Source organism: Ochotona curzoniae, unplaced genomic scaffold (assembly GCF_017591425.1).
Source record: "Ochotona curzoniae isolate NIBS_2020 unplaced genomic scaffold, NIBS_Ocur_1.0 scaffold_2453, whole genome shotgun sequence".
NCBI classification, from domain to species: domain Eukaryota; kingdom Metazoa; phylum Chordata; class Mammalia; order Lagomorpha; family Ochotonidae; genus Ochotona; species Ochotona curzoniae.
Genome location: NW_024467094.1, coordinates 16,204,163 through 16,226,276, shown reverse-complemented (window position 1 = coordinate 16,226,276; position 22,114 = coordinate 16,204,163). Strand labels below are relative to the sequence as shown.

General features: G+C 43.8%; 1 protein-coding gene across 4 annotated transcripts in view; it reads left to right on the top strand.

The window, feature by feature from the left end:
* The window catches only part of MYO1D (myosin ID), a 301,304-nt gene that overhangs the window by 95,050 nt on the left and 184,140 nt on the right, over positions 1-22,114 (top strand). For 3 of the 4 annotated variants that reach the window (XM_041001600.1, XM_041001597.1, XM_041001601.1), the window contains exons 7-13: positions 3,649-3,765; positions 5,656-5,859; positions 9,379-9,524; positions 9,602-9,716; positions 12,352-12,522; positions 17,459-17,529; positions 20,942-21,016. In XM_041001600.1, the coding sequence (XP_040857534.1) occupies positions 3,649-3,765; positions 5,656-5,859; positions 9,379-9,524; positions 9,602-9,716; positions 12,352-12,522; positions 17,459-17,529; positions 20,942-21,016 (899 nt within the window). Of the gene's footprint in view, positions 1-2,646; positions 2,662-3,648; positions 3,766-5,655; positions 5,860-9,378; positions 9,525-9,601; positions 9,717-12,351; positions 12,523-17,458; positions 17,530-20,941; positions 21,017-22,114 lie in introns of all 4 variants that reach the window. The other variant, XM_041001598.1, reaches the window with a different exon arrangement.

Here is a 22,114-nt window from a genome sequence, read left to right as displayed (position 1 = left end):
TCTCCTGTTTTTTAAATTCTCAGGGACAGTGATTCAATCCATTAGGGAATAAACGTCTTCACTGAAGAACCCATTTTGATATAGTTGATCACTAGTATATTCTAGTCAGCTTCGGATTTTTTACATTTTCTCCCTTCCCTTCCATGCACACATGTGTGTGCACAACTTTACTCTTGTTTCTGCTTATTTTTCTGCTAGTCATTTTACCACCAACACCAATGATGTTTCTGGTTGGTTATAATAATTACATAAGGTACATAGAATAAGAAATGGAGAAATATGGGCTCACATTTGAAAAATTTTTACTTTATGATACAATTCCATAGGCTGTGGGATTTCCCCACTGATGGGGGTCACAATTTTGTTTATTTCACATGGATGGGATTTTGGATGGTTGTGGTTTGCTTTTCCATGTTTAATATTTCTCTATAATAAAAGTGTATTACTCTTGTAGTTGGGTAAAAAAAAAAAAAGACAACTATAAGAGAAAAGGACCAAAATGTGGGAAATATTTTAAAATGTTTTACTAGTTGTTTTAAGTTACTTATACTTTCATTACTGTTTTAGCTGTATTTTTATTGCTGTGCAAGGAAATAAATAACATGTGAGTTTTTGTAATTTTACCTTTTTTTGATATTGTATTGCACCAACTCTATTTTATAGTTATCTGAGAGTGGCAATGTTTAGCTGAAAATTAAAGGAAACAGAAAAACAATAGACAGTACTCCAGTATCCTGTAAGTTGACCAAGGGTACTTACAGATGTAAAAGGATTGTAAGATCAACACTTAAAAATCTAGTGACTAGGCATTTTTTTTTTCAGTCAGATTGTCTTACTAGCCAATGGTCGTGTCATATAGTGAATTTACTACAGAATGTATTACATTAGCACTTGGCCTTTGTTCTAAATTAAATTTAGCTTTGAGTCTGGTTTCACTCAAGCTTTCCACTCCTACTTTGCTTCTTTTTTTCATCGTCCTCTGTAACAGATTTAAAATTTAAAAGCAATCATACTCAAAATCCAAAATAGGAGCAGACATGCGGCTGAGATCTTGAGATGCCTGTTGGAACATCTGTGTCCTCTGTCAAGTCCCAGCTCTGCTCCTGAGCACAGCTTCTAGCTAGTGAACACCCCGGGAGGCAGCTGATGGGTGGTTCAGGTTGCCTTTGTGGGGAGACCATGATTGTGATCCCCAATCCTGGCTTTGATTTGGCCTAAGAATTTTGGTGGTACAGGGGAGAAGGTGGTGAACAAACATGAGTCTCTCTCTCCGTGTCTGTCTGTCTCTCTCTCTCTCTTTCTTTTCTCAATAAGTAAATTCTAAATTTAAAAATTTAAAAATTCAGCTGTAGGCCCTGATGGAATACTGACTTCCAGGTATTCTCACTGCCAAGAACTTTAAAAAACAGTAACAGCAGCAGCTTCGAGCTAGCATGTAGAGCAGATTAAGCAGTTGCCCGTGATGATAACGTCTCTGATCAGAGTGCTAGTTCATGCCGTGGCATCCCTGCTGCCCATCCAGCTCCCTGCCAGTGCACTTGGGGAAGCAACAACAGATGGTCCAAGTGCTTAGATGCTGCTGCCCACATGGGAGACCTGAACGGAGTTCCAGACTCCTGGCTTTGACCTGGCCCAACCCAGCCACTGCAGCCTCCTGGGGAATAAGCCAGTAGATGGAGAATCTCTTCTCTATTTCTCCCTCTTTATGCAACTCCCTTTCAGATGAGCTGGTTTTTTTTTTAATTTTAATCTTTCAAAATTAAAGCTGAGACAAAAGGAAACAAAAATACACAGAATCTTACTATGAAGAAATAATTACTGATAGTGGTTTCTGTGTATATTTATAAATGTGTTCCCGCGATACAGCTTAGGTAAACATGCTTTTGCCATATTATGATATAATCGTTAGTACCTTCCCATGCAAACACATGTAAATCATAATAGTAACTATGAAACATCATGCTATATGTCTCTTACTCAATCCTAAAATATAGAAATTGTGTATAATGAAGGTATTTTGAGTTACAGCCAAGAGAAGACCCAAGTAAGAGTCTCCAAAAATAATAAAGAATTTAATTTCAGGAAACAGGGAGCCCTACTTGGAGCATTTCCTTGTTGATTAATTTGTTGCGCCTTAACAATATTGCTAGTAGGGATCCAGCTGGTCTTTGTTTCCCTGGCTTACAACCCTGCCATGCTCAGTGGACTAGCTCATGTTTTAGGCTTGGTTTGCAATTTTGGCCCCAAAATCACATTCAAATAGTTAAGGAGAAAGGCTTCAGTCCCTTTGTAAGCTAGAAAAACATTCCCAAGTCCTCCTTTCACCTAAAACACTTCTGTCTTATGGATCAGAATGGCATCCTAAGCCCATGACGAACCATTCTCTTGGTTCAGAGGTTGAGATCGCCATGATTAGTTCAGAGCAATAAAGATTTACCTGCTGACTCTGTTGGAGGGCAGTCATGAAAGACAGTGTACTTAGAAGTAGACAACTCAGGATTCTATCAGCAAGGAGCAAATGGGATGAGAGACAGCTGTTAGGGACGCAGTGAGCAGTTCGCCTTGCATCATTCAGGTTGTGGTCCAGTTACTTTGCCTTTCCAACACAGTGGCCATGAATGACAGTGACATTGGCTACTTCTACAGCGATTTGTTTATAATGTGCTAGGAACTAGGGAGGCATTTTATATAGATTCTCACTCAGCTTTCACAGCAACCCTGTAAGAAATGTGTTACTATGCTCATTTTATCCATGAGGAATGTGAGGCTCAGCAGGGTTAAGTTTCTTGCACCAAGAGTAAAACAAGACTGAACACCTTGTAGATACAGGAGCTGGTAGGGTTGTCTCCTTCACCCAGAGGAACATGTGTCCAGCTGTCAGGTGGAGTGGTCCTCCCTCCCTCCGCAGTGAACATTGGGCCAGGTCTCTGTGTCCAGACAAAAGGAAAAGCTCAGTGAGGAGAGAGCTAGTCAGGAAACGTAGTTACCATTGCTCTCCTGGATTTTGTGGGTTTTGTTCCACACCTGTGTTTCCAAGCTGACAGCTGCAACTCCTGCAGGGCAGGTGATTCATCCGGGAACTCTCCTCTGTGTCCCTTGGATGATCAGGCGCCCAAATGTGGATCAAATGAATGCAGGCAGGCAGAGCTGAAAGCTTGCTGCTTGGCTGAAGCTGGCTGCGCAGCATTGGAGAACCTCTATTTCCTCACCTGAGAAAGCCTGATGAGGCAGGAGTGGGAGCGCTGGTGCCAGTCTGTGCACGTGAGCTGTGGATCACAGACCACAGATGAGAACAGATAGCATGTCTTTGGGAGGCTCCCACATTCCAGGCTTCCTCCTGCCTCCTCACCTCCCCCTGCCTTCACACACGGGGAGCAGCAGTTGGCCTCTCTGAGCCAAGGCAGGACTCAATGCCTCCACCACCTTGTCTCACGTACTGGTTTCAGCACTTAAGTGAGCTTTAACTTGCTGAATGATGTTTCCACTCCCGAAACAGTTTTTCTTTCCTGTGGACGCTCCTCATTTTTGCACATGACTTCTCACCAAGGTGTAAGACCTTTGGCCACCCTTGGGTTTGATTTCACAGTTGCTGGATATTTAGGCTTCTGTGAAATGTGTGTGACTTGAGTTTCCTGTTTTCACTCCTAGTCATCTATCAATGACGCTGCAGAATTCAAAGTTGTAGCCGATGCCATGAAAGTGATTGGCTTCAAGCCCGAGGAGATTCAGACGGTGTATAAAATCCTGGCTGCTATTCTTCACTTGGTGAGTAGGGCGGTCTCCTCCCAAGCAACTGTCCACCCTCCCAAGCAGAATCCACCTTCTAGGGACTATGTTGTCTATCTTGACTGAAGAAGAAATTTATTTAGAAGCCATGTGGCTTATGCCTCAAGGAAATTACTTTGCCTGTGGTTCTCACCATCATTTTACAATCTTATGCAGGATTGAGGTGATGGTTTCGGTTTATTATCTTAATTGGGATCAAACTTCAAGCCAGTTAATGCCAAGGATAAGATCCAGTGTAGCTACACAGCAGGGGTTATTGACTGTCTCATGTTGCGATTGGCTGACAGGTAGTATCGCTGCCCCAGAGCCCTGCTGCTGACTGCTTCCTGAGCTGCCACCTTGGAACTAACTTTATGATACATGAGTGTGCCTTAGTCAACTTCTTGTTACTATAATGAAATGCCCAAAATAAACCTCTTGTGAAGGGAAAAGAGGTCTGTTTCTACTCAGTCTGAGGTCAGGCCGGCACCTGTGGTTCAGCCTTGGGTAGCGGTGTTCTTGCTATTGGAGTCCTAAGCAGCACAAGGCAGCACATGCTTTCAGGACTGTGCTTGACTTGTTCTGTCTCAGGTTTCCCAGGGTAGCCAAGGGTGGACATATTGACAGCCACTCCTCCTGTGTGGGTGTGGCTTCCAATGAGGACCCAGGGTTTTGTTCTGGGGCTCTGCACTAATGACTCAGTCCAGTCCACCCACCTTCCAAAGACCACTTTTTCACTGAGATTAAGTTGCTACCTCTTAGTGCCATTAACACAAGACTTTGGGAATCAGACTTTTAGCACAGGCCTTCATGGGACGTTCAAAATCCAAACCATAGCAGAGTGGCAGAATGAATTCAAATCTGGAATAGAAACTTGTGTCTCACTCTACTGTAGCAAGGTTTAACTCTAAATGATTCAGAAATGAGCAAGATCTGTATGAAGAGTTGTACATAGCAGTGCAAATGACCAGTGTCCTAACCAGAAAGTCAGAAACCGAGTGATCTCTCTGAATTCCTTTGTAGATGCAGTGAGCAATCCCTGTCAGGGTCTAAGTAAGAACGTTATTTTGTTTCTTACTTGGCTTGATGACTCAAGAATTCAATTTGAACAACAAACCTGTAAGAGGAGCAAATAGAATATGTGAAAGAGGAGTAGTAGATCAGGAGAAAGAAAAGAGATGTAACTAATTCTACCAAATTTATAATGTGAGTAAAAGCTGTAACACTTCATAACTTGTTGCACAAATCCAGCATCAAATCAACAGATTGGTTGACAGGCTGGACACTTGGTAGAGCGCTAATTAGAATGCGTTACTTCTGGAGTAAGAGCAATATAAATAGACTTAAACAGTTGAGGAATTTTAATATGTATGAAAGGTGACATTTCAGATTAACAGGAAGAAAAGGCCAGAATATCCCATACATGATGCTAGAGCAGCTGAGTAACCTCCTGGGAAACTTAAGGCAGATTCTCATTTTGTACCACATGGAAGAATAATTCTGGGTGGATTAAAAGTTTAAATTGGAGACAAAAATATGTAAAAAGTAATAGAAAAAAATATAATACTCTTATGTTTGGAGTAGGAGTGGTTTAAATATGACGTCAAAGAAAGAAAACCCTAAAGCAAAAGATAGATTTGAACAAAAGTGTAAAGTTTCCATCCACTGAAAGCAAATGCTAAAGATGAAAAAAGCAGTGAGTGGTTGGGGAAGGGGAAAGAAACAAATGAAGCCCCAGGCTTTCATGTGTTGGGCTCTGTCATCCAACTGGGAAAGGAGATACAAGCAAGGTCACATGGATTTTATTTTGGATTGATAACTGTGTCCCTAGCGTAATATTCCAGCATCTCATTGGACGTGGTGTACCTTGTTTTCTCGCCTCTGATGCAGGGAAATTTAAAATTTGTAGTGGATGGAGACACGCCTCTGATTGAGAACAGCAAGGTTGTGTCTGTCATAGCAGAGCTGCTCTCCACGAAGACGGACATGGTGGAAAAAGCCCTCCTCTACCGCACGGTGGCCACAGGCCGAGACATCATCGACAAGCAGCACACGGAGCAGGAAGCCAGCTACGGCAGAGACGCCTTTGCCAAGGTGAGAGTCTCACACGTGTTCTGTTGAGCACAGTCCTGTGCGGTCACACACAGGTGCTCCTCCGAGGTACTTCAAGACCTTTAGAAACTACAGTGATGCCCCGTAGCCGTCAGAGGCTCCATGAAACCTTCTCGGTGGGAGTGTGATGGCCAGCAAAGGCTCTGAGCAGATCAGACCAGCCCTGGGATACCATGCTTACTGTCCAGCTCCCTCTCTTTGTGCAGGCTCCTTCCCTGGCCCCCCAGGTTGCTCTTCTCATTCAGAGGAGGCCCCTGCAAGTCAGATGGACAAGTAGTAGTCTATTATTGAAGCTTTATTTTCTTTTTAATTGACAAATAATAATGATATATAGTTATATATGTCATAAGGTTTTGATATATGGTATACCCTACGATATTTTTCTTTGGGGCTGTTTTTATTGTTAATATCTTTCTTTTAAAAAAAAATTGTTTATTTTTTATTGGAAAGGCAGAAGGAGAAAGAGAGAAATCTTCCATCTACTGGTTCACTTCCCATGTGCCACAACAGCCAGAGCTGAGCCAATGTGAAGCTGGAAGCTTCTTCCAGGTCTCCCACATGGATGCAGGGTCCCAAGGCTTTGGGTTGTCTTTGACTGCCCTCCCAGGCCACAAGCAGGGAGCTGGATGGAAATGGAGCAGCCAGGACAAGAACCATTGCCCTTATGGGATCCCGGCAAATGCAAGACAAGGATTTAGCCACTAGGCCATGTGCCAGGCCCTTTATTGTTCATCTCTAAGAACTCTCTAATTTTTTTTTCTTATTATTTTTTAACATTTTCCCACCTTCACTTCTAATGTGAACATTATATGTATAGACATACACACTGTTTTTTTCTTGAAATCAGAGCTACTGATGTTACAGAGTGAGGGATTCCTAACAGTGATCATCACCGGGGGAAGACGGGCATGTTGTTATTTACATGGTGTAGTTCATCGAATAATGATGGGGTGAAGGAAATGTGGTATCTGTGTGCATGACAGGATGTGACTCAGCCATTGAAGAAAAGAAATCTAACATTGGCAACAAAGTGGGTGCAATTAGAGATCATTATGCTTAGTGAAATAAGCCAGACCCAAAAAGTTTTTTTGTTTTTTTATGTTTTGTCTTATTTGTAGAGTAAAAGTATAGTGTGGCCATAGTATCATTTGCTATTTGGTTATAAATTTTGATTCACTATGAGTTTTTAATAACGTAAACTTTAACCCTTTGTCTCTTATCCATTTGGCAAGTATTGTGTTTCCCCACGTTTGCTTTTTGGTTTTGTTGTTACTTTGCTTGTTGATCAGATAGTTATTTATTTAGTTTTTATTTCGTTAGTCTAAGGTTTGCTTTTTTTTTAATTTATGGGGCAATTTTTATTTCTTCTGAGTACAATGAAGAGCATCTGGAGGATTTTAAGGAATGGTGGCATCAAGCCTGTAAGTGTAGAGGGAGGCACTAAATAGTGCATCAGGTTAAACCCTTTGGTGCTATTTGGAGTCCCCATTGCTCAACTTCCCATCCAACTCCCTGCTGATGCACCTGAGCAGATTGCCCAAGCCCTTGGGCCCCTGTTCTGATGTGGGAGACATGGATAGAGTCCAGCCCTAGCATTGTAACCATTTGGTGAGTGAACCGGCAGATAGAAGATATGTGTATGTGCATATTGTATCTCCCATTGTGTGAAATTCAGCATTTCAAATGCTAAATCTTTTATTTAAAATTTTAAAATGATAACTCTGGCCTTGATGTGGACAGTCTTACTTATGGTAGAACAAAAATGGAAGCAAAGAGATTAAGTAAGGAAATGTTTGATTACTTCAGGAGAGAGGTGGTTGTGGTTTGGGCTAGGAAGGCAGCAATAGGAATGTGGAGTTGTAGATGGATTCAGATGGTCTGTGTTGGGAAAACAAAATCAAAAGATGTGTTATATGTGGAACAGGAAATAACCCTGTCTCCTGACTGATTTCATACCATATTGCATGTTCTTTCTTCATCCGTTATGGAGAAACCATCCCCTGAATACTGAGTAGATCAAATACCCTTCAGAGCCCATGCATCCTCCTCCTCTTGTGTGCATGTTTGAATGGATTTTGTCTTTGCCCACTCCCTAAGCTTCCTAGAGTATGTTTACTTAATACTATATCTTTAACAAACTTGCACAGTAAGTACTGGCCAAATACTTAAAGAATGGATGAATTCATTCCCAAGTGTTACCATTTATTCATGGATAAAAGTAGGGTAGGAACCATTTTTGAAGGTGAGAAGATCAGGAGGGTTGACAAGTCAGGAGTGAATGCCAGACATCAGAGAGCCATGATCAGGTAGAGGAAACCTCAACAGCAAGTATGAGTCTGGAACTCCGAGGTACTCTTCCAGTTTTGGGTTGAGTGACATATTTTGGAGCTGTATCAGCTTTGCATTGTTTCAGCTAAAAAAACTAAAAATCCTGTGAGGAGCTACTTAGGAAGGAAGAAGGTTGGTTTCTGCTTACAGTGGAGATTCACAGCCCAAGATCGGCTGGCCCCAGTGACTCGAGCATCTCCTGAGGCTAGAGGATGGTGGATGGGGATTGTATGGTGAGCTGGGAAGCAGGAAGAGAAGGGAAGTCTCCACTCTTAGCCCATCAGCCACTAGTATTAATCTGTTAACCAAGTGGTATAAATGTCTGCATGAGTTTGGGGAGCTAAGTCATGTTCATGTTCTGCTAATACTATTTAATTCTGGAAGAGGTGACTCTTACAGGGTGCTCAAGAGTGAAGAGAATCAGGAAGAACTCCATCTTCTAGAGGTTAGGGAGAGAAGACCTTGCCAGAAATCAGCAAGGAGAAGCAGCCGGTAAAAAAAGGAAAATTAGGAAAGAATGATGCCGCAAGTCTCAAGGAAAGGATGTTCTAGAAGAGAGCGAGAAAACACGATTGACAGAAGCTCAGACGCTGGGTGTAACGTCCTTAGGGAGGGAGTGCAAGTGTGTAGAAGTGCTTGGGGCCTGTGACAGTAAGAGGCCGTAAGTAAAGACTGAGGCAACGTGTATGGTGAAGAGCGGGTATCCAGAGCGAGATGTTAGGAAGGGGTTGGTGTGATGTGCAGGCCCCGTGTGCGTCAGGGCGGGGGGACATGGGTGTCTGTGCACGGGTATCCTTGAACAGCAGGTGTTTGATTCTCGAGAAATTTCAGACCTTGTCCTTTTGGTGTTAAAAGTCAGTGTTTATGTTTTTTAGAATTCATGAAACTTGAGTGAGATGTGCACACTTACACCTTAGTTCCTGACTTTTTGTAGTTGTTTAAAGCAATGAAGGAACTTACGTGAGGGACTAGACGAATCATCAGAGCAGTCGGGCACAGAAGCATGTCTGTGGAATGCTGTTGGGGTGTGTGTAGCGACTGATAATATTCTTAGACTAGTAACAGTTACCCCAACTTTAAGGAGAAGGTGGGTGGGAATCTAAAACCTCACAAATCCAAACAGAGGACTCTTTCCTGAGTGGACAAGAGTTTACAATGTTGTTTTCTTCGCAGGCAATCTACGAGCGCCTATTTTGCTGGATTGTTACTCGCATCAATGATGTTATTGAAGTCAAGAACTACGACACCACAGTCCATGGAAAAAACACTGTTATCGGCGTCTTGGACATCTATGGCTTTGAAATCTTTGACAACAACAGGTAAACTGGGTAATACACAGAAAACACTGTTGCTTAGTCTGTATTTGTTTAAACCTAATTTGCTATTCTTTTTGTAGCTTTGAACAGTTCTGCATCAATTACTGCAATGAGAAACTCCAGCAGCTGTTCATTCAGCTGGTCCTGAAGCAGGAGCAAGAGGAGTACCAGCGGGAAGGGATCCCCTGGAAGCATGTGAGTGCTCCCCCAGTGCTGCCCATCACTGACCAGGTCACATCTTACATGTCACATGTCTCGGTCTTCTTGACTGCTTGAAACGTCTGAACCTTAGCTTTCCTTCTTGGAAAAATGTAAATAACAAGAAACGTTCAGGTTTGTGAAATGGAGTTTCTCAAATTCGAAAAATTTCCTTGTTGGTACTCAGAAAATGCTGAGTTACAAACAGTGGACTTAATGTTTTCATTGTATGCCTGTTATGCTAAGGGCCTTCTGGTTGATACCTGCAGTAGAGGTTAGCATCATTTATGCTATGAAGTTCTTGCCTTGAATTGGCTGGACTTTATTTCCAAACCTGTTTTGTCCTTCTCCCTGCCTTTCTTTCTTTTTTCTTTTTTTCTTTTTTTAAGATTCATTTATTTTTATTACAAAGTCAGATATACAAAGAGGAGGAGAGACAGAGAGGAAGATCTTCTGTCCCATGATTCACTCCCCAAATGAGCACAACAGCCAGTGCTGTGCCGATCTGAAGCCAGGAGCCAGGAACTTTTGTCTCCCACACGGGTGCAGGGTCCCAATGCTCTGGGCCGTCCTTGACTGCCTTCCCAGGCCACTAGCAGGGAGCTGGATGGGAAGTGGAGCTGCCAGGATTAGAACCAGCACCCATATGGGATCCCAGTGCGTTCAAGGCGAGGACTTTAGCCACTAGGCCACGCCACCGGGCCCTCTCCCTGTCTTTCATACCCTCTTGTTCTTCCTCTTCTCATTTGCAGATTAAATAGCATTTTATTCTCATCAGTGGTCTTCATATCCTCTGAAACCATGCATAGAAATATCTGAATTAATTTTCACAACCCCGCCCCTTAATTTGCTTTGTATCACACTTGAATTATCACCTCCATGCTCGTGGCTCTTGGGAACTTCTGTATCTGTCAGAGCATACTAGTCTGGTGAGCTCTAGCCAGGAAGCGCCACTGGCCCAAGGCCCAAACCCAGAAATGGCACAGCTCAGCTGCACAGTTTACTGGGCTGATTCCTGTGACAGTAGAAATAAGGCAGTGTCATTTTTCTTCTCAATTTATGTGCATTTTTTTTAACCAATTCAGAAAACAGATCTATAAATGGAAGATTGTGAATTTCCATAGGTGTCTACCACGGAGTTTTGTCCTCTTGCCAGACAGTGCAGATGAAGTCAGTAAAGCTTCCATCAGTGTCCACAGGGAGAGCTGACCTCCTGTGGGTACAAACCTGCACACCGTCCAGGGCCTTATGTAAAACGCAGATGACTGCAAACAGCAAGCATAAATGCTGTGTAAATAACTGTTGTACCAGATTGCTTAAGGAGTGATGGCAAGCAAAACTTACCTGTACCTGCTCAGTCCGCATGAATCTGTTGTGTAGGCATAATATAACCGAAACTTAACTGGTTTTTTATTGCAAATTCAATCATAAAACTTGTTATTCAGATGTGATTCAGAGATTCTGGTCAAAAATATTCTCCGTCAATCAGAAAATCAAATTGGATGAGCATTATGGATAACCCTGCGTCACCAACTTGAAACATTATTGAAACAATATTGAAACATCAATAACTTTGGAATCTGGGGGCAGATACTTCCAGTGAGGGGCTGTCCCGGGCAGTCGTGGGGTGCTGAGCAGCGCCTTGGCCTCCAGCCACAGGATGCCTCGTGTGTTCTTCTGGTCACAAGCAACCGAGAATGTGTCCCAAATCACAGAGCGGCAATCACGAGTTACCAGCCTAGACAAAATGGAGAAGTATACGAAAGGGAGCCAAAGCCTTCCAGTTTGCAGACCTACCAAGACCAGGAAGCGAGCTGCAAGGCACAGGCTGTAAAGCATGGAACGGGGGTACAGCAGGCCTCCATAGGAATGGAGACAAGGGCCACCAAGGGACCCCTTACATGAGAGGGACACATCAGCACACGGGTTGGAAAGGATGGTGATGAGGTGTGCCTCTCCCTGGTGTATGTCAGGAGTGGGCAACAGCAGCCTGCAGTATAACCAGGTGGGGTAGGGGGTTTTTGCACACACCTTTGAAATTGCTAAAAAGCCAGAGTTATAATTTCATTCACTCATGTAAGCAAGTGAAAGCTTACCTTTTATGGATATTTGTACCTCAGTTAATATTTTTGCATTATACCCAGAAAATATTGTCAAAACCCAGACTCGTAGGCTTTGTGACTTTCAGAAAACTGGGAGAAATATCCTTTTGCATTGCAGTCACATAACTGAGACTTTGAGTTCTGTATGGGATCCTAATTTCATTATTAAGTAGTATATTAAATAATGATTTGTGTTATCAACTGTTGGCATTTGAGGGAAGCTAGGTTGGTCTTGTGGTTGAGTGTGAATAAATTAGGAGATTGGGGATGGTTGTGGGTGGGACAGAGACGGGACTGAAGCAAGAATTGGTAATGGAGAAGTGCTCCCCACCCTATAATCTCACTCTGGGCTTCACCCATTGCAGTTAAAGTGTGTCGTGCTTTAAGTCAAGCAAACCTCTGCTGGAACACGTGCTCACTGTCACATTAGAGCAGGCTAATGTCATCCCTGGTACCCAGGGAGCGTTAGCTAAGCTGATGGAGGTGGAGGCCTCGGTGTGTTAACGTCCTCTTCCTCGTGTGTCCCGCAGATTGATTACTTCAACAATCAGATCATCGTGGACCTCGTGGAGCAGCAGCACAAAGGGATCATCGCCATCCTAGATGACGCTTGCATGAATGTCGGCAAAGTCACAGACGAGATGTTTCTGGAAGCACTCAACAGCAAGTTGGGCAGGCACGGGCATTTTTCCAGCAGAAAGGTAACATATTTCATGAGACCTTCCTCTCATTTTGATCTATAATAAATTTTCCTCATTGTTTTTAGAGTTTAAATGACTTTAAATATCTGGTTCAGTGAATGTATATTCGGGTAATAAAGGCCATAAACATCCACCAACTGATTTATTGCTGTGGACAAATTCTGTCCTGGGCTTGTAGCGAGTAGGATAATATCAGTAAAAATCGTAACCGCCAGGAGAGGGCGCTCCAGACTATCCAATTTGGTAGGAAAAATGAACTTGATTCTTTAGAAGGCATGATGTCATTTATAACCAATAGGTGCAGAGTCGCTGTTCATGTGCTAGGATTTTGCCCCTGCATCTGATAATTCTGGCACCGAAGATGGCTTTTGTCCTTGATTTTTTTTTTTTTTACACTGTAATCCTTGTTTACAAAATGTTTGTGCTCTGCCACAGTTCTTTGGGCTGGGTAATTTTCTTGAAGACAAAGACACTCTAGTTGTAATTCTGGTTGCTACAAAGAAATTCATTCCTTATACAACTGGATCTCATTTCAGTTTTCCATGCTTCACATCTAAAACTGTCACGGACAGATCATGTTTCTGTAAGAGTTGGTGGAAACTGTGGTTATCATACTTGAGTGCCGTGCTGTGCATATTCTCTGTTTGCTGTTGTACTTGTGGTAGTAATCTGTGTCAGGATAGGGAACAACACTGTCACCCTGGGTCTTCCCTCCAGAGACAGGTGCACACAGCAGCCAGAACAGTGGACAAAGCAGGCCCCTAGCTCCCTCAGCTCCGTGAAGACAGGGACAAGCATTCCTTCTCCCTTGTTCTATATACATCTATGACACAGTTCCATTTTTCAGCATGAATAAATCCACGATCTAACCTTGCCTCTTTTGAAATTATATAATCTGAATGGGGAGAATCCACAATTAGCTAGACAAACCAAGAATCATCAAGAATTAGATCACTGGGCCTGGCGCGATGGTGCAGTGGTTAAGGTCCTCGCCTTGCACGCCCAGAATCCCATATGGGCGCCGGTTCTAATCCCGGCAGCTCCACTTCCCATCCAGCTCCCTGCCTGTGGCCTGGGAAAGCAGTCGAGGACGGCCCAAAGCTTTGGGACCCTGCACCCGCGTGGGAGACCCGGAAGAGGCTCCTGGCTTCGGATCGGCATAGCATCGGCCGTTGCGCTCACTTGGGGAGTGAATCATTGGACGGAAGATCTTCCTCTCTGTCTCTCCTCTCTGTATATCCGCCTTTCCAATAAAAAAAAAAAAAAGAATTAGATTACTGGCGGATACTCGTTTGAGACCAGGTCTTTGTGAAATGTTGGTGCTCATCTGTTGCTGAGACTTGCAGCTCAGCTCTGAACGACTTTTTAGATACTGCAGTCTGACCTTGACGTTGAGGTTCTGGTCTGCAGCTGTCCTTTCATCTGTCCCCCAGTTATACCACAAATACCTGAGAAGTGCTTCTCATTTTCCAGGGCAGTCCCACACGCTGGGCACAGAGGGGTGAGCAAAGACAGAAGCTGCCTAAGAGGGGCGGGGCGGGGCGGGGCGGGGCGGGGTAGGGCGGGGCGGGGTAGGGCGGGGCGGGGTAGGGCGGGACGGGGTAGGGCGGGGTAGGGCGGGGTAGGGCGGGGCGGGGCGGGGTAGGGCGGGGCGGGGCGGGACGGGGTAGGGCGGGGCGGGGCGGGGCGGGGTAGGGCGGGGCGGGGCGGGGCGGGGCGGGGCGGGGCGGGGCGGGGCGGGGGGGGGTGCAGTTCAAGCTGGTGTGTGCACACAAGCAGGCGGCTTGTCTTTGAGGGACAGAGTGCAAATGCCCTTACGGTTGCAGTGCAAGTTTGGGACACTCGGCAGGCATTGTGTGGCAGGCGGTCCATCAGTGTTTGTAAAGTGGTATTGAATTGGGCACAGTTAGACCAAACAAATCTTACTTAAATAAATAGACACGAGTGTCACATGAGAAATGCAGGCCACCTCATTTTTTTGTATCTCTCAAATTGGCCATTTGTATGCCTGCATTAAATCTGTCAATTAAATATTTTGACACATAAATCCATTTTGGGGGCCAGTGTTGTAGCATAGGGATAACAGCTCTGCCTACAGCCTTGGCGTCCTATAAGGGCTCCAGTGTCCCAGCTGCTCCACTTAGGATTCATCTCCCTGCTACCGGCCTGAGGAAAGCAGAAGATGGTTGAAGTGTTGGCCCCTGCTGTCCACATGGGAGGCCCAGATGAAGGTCCTGGCCCCTGGTGTTGGCCTGGGCCAGTCCTAGCTAGGAGTGAACCAGCAGATGGAAGATCTTTCTCTCTTCTGTCATTGTAACTCTGACTTTCATATAAATCTTTTAAAATAAAGGTAAACTCATTCTTTGGACTAAATGTACATAGGACTTCTAAACTGACCTGATTAGAAACGCTGAGCAGTCTTTTATGTACAGAGATGGGTCCCCCCCTTTTTTTTCTTTTTGAACATTATGAGAATCTAGATTTCTTAACTTCAACCAAATGGCTTTCTTTCTTTCTTTTCTTTCTTTTTTTTTAGATTATCCCTGAAAAAAATTGTGACATAGATTATTTTAAGTGTGTTTTTTTTTTCCTGGGACTTTTGCCTAGTGAAGGAAAGAAGTAGAATAACCAAGCTGCCAGGATATTTCAATCACAATGCACCTTTATTGTTAAATAACGCTATTATGCTATTATCATGTATGTTGAGCCGGAAGCCATCATTTGCTATTGGTTACTAATGAACTAGCTATTATTGGCATAGTAAATGAGAGGTTCTGGCTTGTAACGGTTATTTCATTTGCTTGCTGAACTGTTTCTTTATGTGCTTGTCACCATGGAGAGGCACATAAATGAGCCATTAAACCATACAATTGTTATTGTAAATATAACAAGCATTAAGTTTGCTGAGAGATTGTAACTGTTACTACATAAAAAGGAAGGAAGGATCCAAATTTTTCCATGTTCCGCTTAGCCAAGGCTTGGAAGTATCCATATCTAAGAATATTTGATACCTCTTGGGCCCTCCCCTTTGGCAATTTACAAATAAAGAGATTTCATTAAAGGTGTAATCAAGAGAGGGGAAAAGGAAAGAGGAACTAAATAAATCAATAAAGAGACCCCTCTGGGTGTTAGATGCTGGGCTCCCCATGATCTGTATAACCCTTATAACTCTTTAAGGCTGAGAGTGGCTCAATGATGATTGTGCCAAGATTCAAACCTCAGAAATCTTTCATTTCCAGTAATGATTTGCTTCTCCAGTTGATGAAATATTCCTTTGGCAGTCTGGTTAAAGATGTAGAGCTCACAGCCTGGTTGGGACTCTGTTGTCTTTAGCAGCAGAACCCAGGTGCTTTCTGTATGTCAGTGCTTTGCGGGATCCTAAATCGGTGCTGAAGGGCTTCTGGGATGCTTAGCGGCTCTTCATGGGTCAAGCCAAGAAGTGTCTGTGCTTCTGCAGTCAGGAATGCCACAGGAAGTTAGGGGGACCTCTCCAGCCATTCTTTCCTAGAACCAGATGCAGAAATTGACCTGCAGAAATTGAGCCAGAGTCCCAGCCCAGCAGACAGATGAGCCAGGTCACTGTGCACATGCGTTGCATTCCATCCCATCAGCCCTTCTTGGGACTGCCACTTACTAACTGTGTGATCCTGGGCCACTTAACATCTTTGAGCCTCAGTGTCCATATGCATAAAAGAGAGATTGTAATAGTTTTCCTTAAATGTGAAGATTGAATGAGTTGTGTGTACCTAGCAGATAGTAAGCCCCCAATACAGTACTCTCTGGGACTGGCATTGTGGCACATTGGGTAAGCCACTACTTACAACACCTGTATCCCTCACTAAAGTGCTGGTTGGAGTCCCAGCTGCTCTGTTTCTGATCCAGCTCTCTCTGAATGCACCTCGGAACACGGAGGAAGGTGGCACAAGCACTGGGCACCTGCTACCATCATGGAAAATCCAGACGGAATTGCTGGCTTCAGCCTGGCCTGACCTGGGCCATTGTGGCCATTTAGGGAATAACCAATAGGCAGATAGAAGATCTCTTGGCCTCCCTGTTCTTCTGTATCATTATACCTCTCAAATAAAATCTTTTTTTAAAAAATTAAAATGAAATTTAAAAATGATTTAAAAAAAAAACACGGTGTTCCCTAAATAGGACATTTTGGAGAAATAAAACATCAGTCAGAAATAGGCAGGGCTGTTTTAACATAGTAGCCAAGATGTAGGTGTTGACACATGATAGAGATCTGTTTCTCCCTGGAACTCCAGTTCCTTCCCCTCGTGGCTTCTATCCTCTGCACATAACTCATGGAAAGGGAGAAGTATCTCCAAAGTGGAGTCATCTATTCTCTTATTAAAATAATCTTTATTTGAAAAAGAGAAGTCAATCTTCCATTCACTGGGTCACTCCCCAAGCCCACAGTGACTCCAGCTAGAGTAGACCAAAGCCAGGAGACCAGAGCCCAGTCAGGTCTATGATGTGGGTGACAGGTACCCATCATCTGTTGCCTTCCAAGGTGCACATTAGCAGGAAGCCAAATTAAAGACAGAGCTGGGAATTGAACCCAGAAACTCTGATATAGAATGTAGGCGTCCCAAGCCATCTTAAGCTTTGTGCTAAGCCAACATCACTCATTCTTATCAGCAAAGCCTGCAGCAGCCTTACCTCACCTCCAGAGTCTGAATTTTGGTTACGTGGTTATATCCATCTGTAATCGTGGCTGGAAAATATGCTCCAGCTGGGTGGATTTCTTGTGCGTTTCTAGTCTTGACCACACAAAGGAGTTATTTAGTCATCTCAGTGCAACTCAAGCACACACTGTAATTTCATTCATGATATCATGATTTGTGACATCATTATTATATTGAATTGAAATGTATTTTTAGGAAAGTTGAAAAGGACAGTTTTTAAAACAATCTCCTTCTTGGTTTCTTAGCTCTGTGCCTCGGACAAACTCCTGGAATTTGATCGAGATTTTAGAATAAAACATTATGCAGGCGATGTTGTGTGAGTATCTTACTTTGGTACATAGCATGACATTTTGCATGCACCTCCACTCCAGAAAACATGACCAGGGACATATACATTGCTTTTCTGTTCATTTGCTTCTTCAGTCATTTTGAATGTCAGTATATTTTAATCTCTCAGCATTGCTTCACTCAATTTTGCTTTTCAGACATGCATTGAGCACTCATTCTGTGCCCATGCATGCCTCCCGGGGTAGTTGGTTCTCAGCAGACATCAGCAGATGGGCGAGTAAAGTGTGGCAGCACGTTACGAAGTGGGCTATGATGGGGCATGCCCAGGAGAAACTAGCAGTTCAGTGGAGAAAACAAGCCAGAGCGTCAAAGTGAAGAGTAGAAAGGGTCAGAGTAGAGGAGCCAGGGCATTATGAGAGCAGGAATATGAGGAAGTATTGCTGGAGGAATTGACAGCTGCCTTGAGTCCTAAAACTACAAGAAAGAGGGCAGGGCAGTGAATAAGGAAGGGGCGCCGAGAGCCAGAGCTGTAGAAGCAGCAGCAGCAGGCAGAGAGAACTGCAGGAGCTGGGATAGCTGCCTAACCAAGCAAAACCCAGTTTTCCTGTGTTATTGCTCAAATATTTTGAGAAACAAACTTATTTTAACCCAAATCCTAATAAATTTGTTGTTTATTTGAAAGACACGTGTTCAGACACAGAGGCAGCTGGAGAGCTCTCATCCACTGATCCATTCCCCAGATATCTGCATGGTCAGAGTGGAACCAGGCAGATCTAGGTCCTCAGTCCAGGTGTCCCGTGTGGAGGCGACAGGGACCCAGGTACTTGAACCATCACCTACCGCCTCCTAGGATGTGCATGAGCAACGTGAACAGGAAGCTGGAGTTGGATTGGAGCCAGAAGTCAAACCCAGACACTCCAGTATGAAATGCAGTTGTCCCAAACAGCATCTTAACCACTATAGCAAACACCCACAAAATCCCTCCCGGCTGCATTTCCCGATTACAGTACAATACAGGTAGAAATTTTATAAGAGCATGTTTCAGATTTATAGCATGGCACATTAGCTTCTGAGGACTGTTGTAACGAACTGCTTGATCTTGTGCAGCCTGAAGGCCAAAAGTTCAAGGTGTCAGGAAGACCATACTTCCTCTAGAGGAGCATTTGTCCCTTGCGTCTTCCAGCCACAGATGTCCCTGAGTGTTGACTGCCTCTCCCGTGTGTCTGTGCTAGTCTCCCTGGGTCTCTGTCTCACAGGACACAGACAACAGCACGAGGGCCCACGAATAAAACAGGATAAGCTTTTCCTCTCAAGATGCATACCGTAGTCACATCTTGTACTATAGAAGCTGGCATTTCCCAGTTGCAGGGATTTCATGTGGATGTCTTTTGGGGAGCAGGTATTTCTCAACCTACTATATTAGGTAGGTTTCACTGCCCATTGAACATCACTCTTCATGTCTAGAAAATTCTCTTCCTTATTCTTTATGTTAGGGATTCTTTTCTCATTACTCATTACAGGGAGAGAATAAACCCCCAAAAAATAGCAAAAGGTCAGTTCTCTAAGTGCCAAAAAGATGTGGGGTTTTAATAGCTGTTCATGATTTAAGTGATAATTCTAGAATCTCAATGAGGTTCAACATTACTACCCCATCTGTCAGTCTGGCCATTAGTACTGAAATGGCACAATTTTCCACTTTGTTGGGCCTTTCCTAGGTTACAAAATCCTAAAAAGAGGAGGACAATCCAATGCACTTACGTCCCCCTGGAAACCCAAACCTTACTCAAAGGCACTTTCCTGCAGCTCATAGTGCTTTAAGCACAGAGCGAGACAGGGACTTCAGGGTTGACCTAAGACCGTGCTTTTGTCTCATTGGTGAAGAAACGTGTGCAGATTAAATGAACTTCTTATCCAGGGTCACATTTCTAGTCTGTGAAAGAACTGAGACAATGAGACATCCGGACTCCCCAGTGCAGAACTCCTGCTCCGTGTCTCAGACCTCTCCCTTTAAGCACTTCTGGATTTTTACTGAGTATCTGCTGTGTGCACAGTGCTTTAGAAAGCACGATCCTTGCCCACAAAGCCTCACAGTGTCAGATGCAAGCAAACGTGTATGAGTACGTGTATGTGTGTTTAAGCCTGGAAATGCACACACAATTACCCAATAAAGATAGCCTCAAATAATTTTCAGAGTAGTAGCACTAGGTGTTGCTGCAATTCAGAGCAAGGAAATGGCATAATACTTTTGCTGTGTGTGATAAGCCCAGTAAGACCAATGCTGATTTGCATGCCAGTAATTATTTTCATAGAAAGAAGTGGGAAGTGTGCTTTAAAATTTTCAGGAAGTGGCAACAACATCCATTTGATTGACTTACGTCCTTTTTGTAGCCAAGATTGTAGGAGTATTTAGAATAGGATGTAGAGATAAACTCCCAATCTTACAATCCAAAATAAGAAGCTTTGAAATTTGAATTGTGTGAGTTGGATAATAGATTAAGACTCAGGGGACTTCAGGAACAGGGTTATGTGAAAGTATTAGGAGGAAGAGCTAGGTTGGGCCAGGCCAAGAGATACTTGTGGATGTGATGGCCTTAAAGCACTGGTGAGCAGCACAGCCCACAGGAACTCTTGCAGAATTAAGTGTGTAAGGCAAGGGACCAAGGCTAGAGATCTGGGAGTTGTTAGCACTGCTGTGATTACCAGGGAAGAAGGCACAGGCAGAGAAGAGGGCAGACATGCAAGGAACAGTGGCCTGTGGAGTTAACTGTTTGCTGCAGCTCCCCTGCTCTCATAACCAGTCATCGCAACAGTGGTTCTCCCACCCTCACTCTCCTCCTCAGCTGTGGCCTTACGGGACCCTGAAGACCTAGCTCATCTGCCTCCTCCCTCCACGCCCCCTCATCCTCTGTCAAGCATCCCCCACATGTACATGCTTCTGCCTCTCCATTTCATCAGTTTTCCCGTGTGTTCTTCTGCCTTTGTCTCCTTGGCTTATCTAATTCTCACTGTCCTTTGCAGTTCCTGGATTCTCTTATCCCACCCTGAACACTGAGTGATCCCTAGGCAGCCACTTGACCTCCCTACTGATGACACTGTGGTTAGTTCCTGTGTGTGGCTCTTTTGCTTTTATCTTAGGAATGCAGGAGGATAGACACAGATCTCTGTAAAAGTCATCTTCTTGAGGTAAGCAGCAAACCAGTAGAAACTGATGACCTTGATTGTGGTTGTCCTGTCAGTATTCACTCATTAGAAAAAATAGAAACAAAGTCCCTTCTATTGAGTGGGTGAATTTGGACTCTTCTAATGTAGGACAGGTGGTCACTATCAGCTTTTTAGATGCTTGATTGCATAATAAATGGTGGGAAGGCTTTCAGATGTCTAGCAAAGCCTAACTGTGTGTATGGTGAATAATGCATGTTTTCTGTTTGTTTCCCCAATAGCTATTCTGTCATTGGTTTTATTGACAAAAATAAAGACACTTTGTTTCAAGATTTCAAGCGTCTCATGTATAACAGGTAAGATTGCAGTTTTAATTATCTTTACATCAAGCTCTCTGACATACATTGCAGAATACACACTAGGGTATGTGTGCACATTACTTCCATGTGATGATTTTAAGTGTTTCTGGCAGATTTTCTTGTCCATTTTCACACTCAGTGAATGAAATAGTAATAGATGCTCTGGTTATACAAATCCATGCATTCAGCTGTCTGTGGCCACGGGTGCGGATCCACCGTCTCAAGCACCTATGGATCAAAAATACCTTTAGAAAAGTGTCATTGGGGCCCAGCATGTGTAGGTGTCTTCTTGTGATTCTTTCCTAAATCATACAGGATAACAACTACTCACATAGCATTTGTTATATTTGTTATTATAAGTAATCTTGAGATCGTTTCAAATATAAGGAAGGATTGTGTAGGTTTTATACAAACAGTTTGCCAGTTTATGTAGGGACTTGCGCATCTGTGGAATTTGGCATCTACATGACGTCCTGTAACCAATATCCCGAGGACATCAGGAGACAACTGAGCTCACCAGTTCCCAGGCAAGGCCAGTGGTGATGCAAGAAGTCTCAGGTGACCTGTGGCCCAATAAGCCCCTTTTCAAACTCACATGTCCACTGTCATGTTTTTGCCTCCCAGAGAACACTGATCCTGACCGAACATATGTATAGACCCTTCTTACAACCCACCAAATGTGGAAAAGCTGTGGCAAAATGAAACCAGGCAAATGATAACAAGTTTGAACCCACCATGAATATTTTGCAAACAAGGTCGAGCAAAAGAGTCCTTGGTCAACTTCTCGTGGATTAGAGAGCCATATTCACTCATTTCAGTCTCCACGGCCAGTTGGGGATTAGATTATCAAAAATGTAATGAGCACCTTCAAGCCACACTTTCATGCCTTGGAACACAGCCATGAAGACAGTGTAGACAGGTCCTGTCCTCATGGCATGGAGTGTACAGACCAGGGGCAGTGACAGTTTGTAAACAAACAAAAAAATTCAGATAGGACAAATGTTGTGCAGTAAAATAAGATCGGTAAGAGATTGAAATATGCAGATGAGGCAGGACAAGGAACCATTGTAGGCAGGATGGAGAAAAGGAGTCACC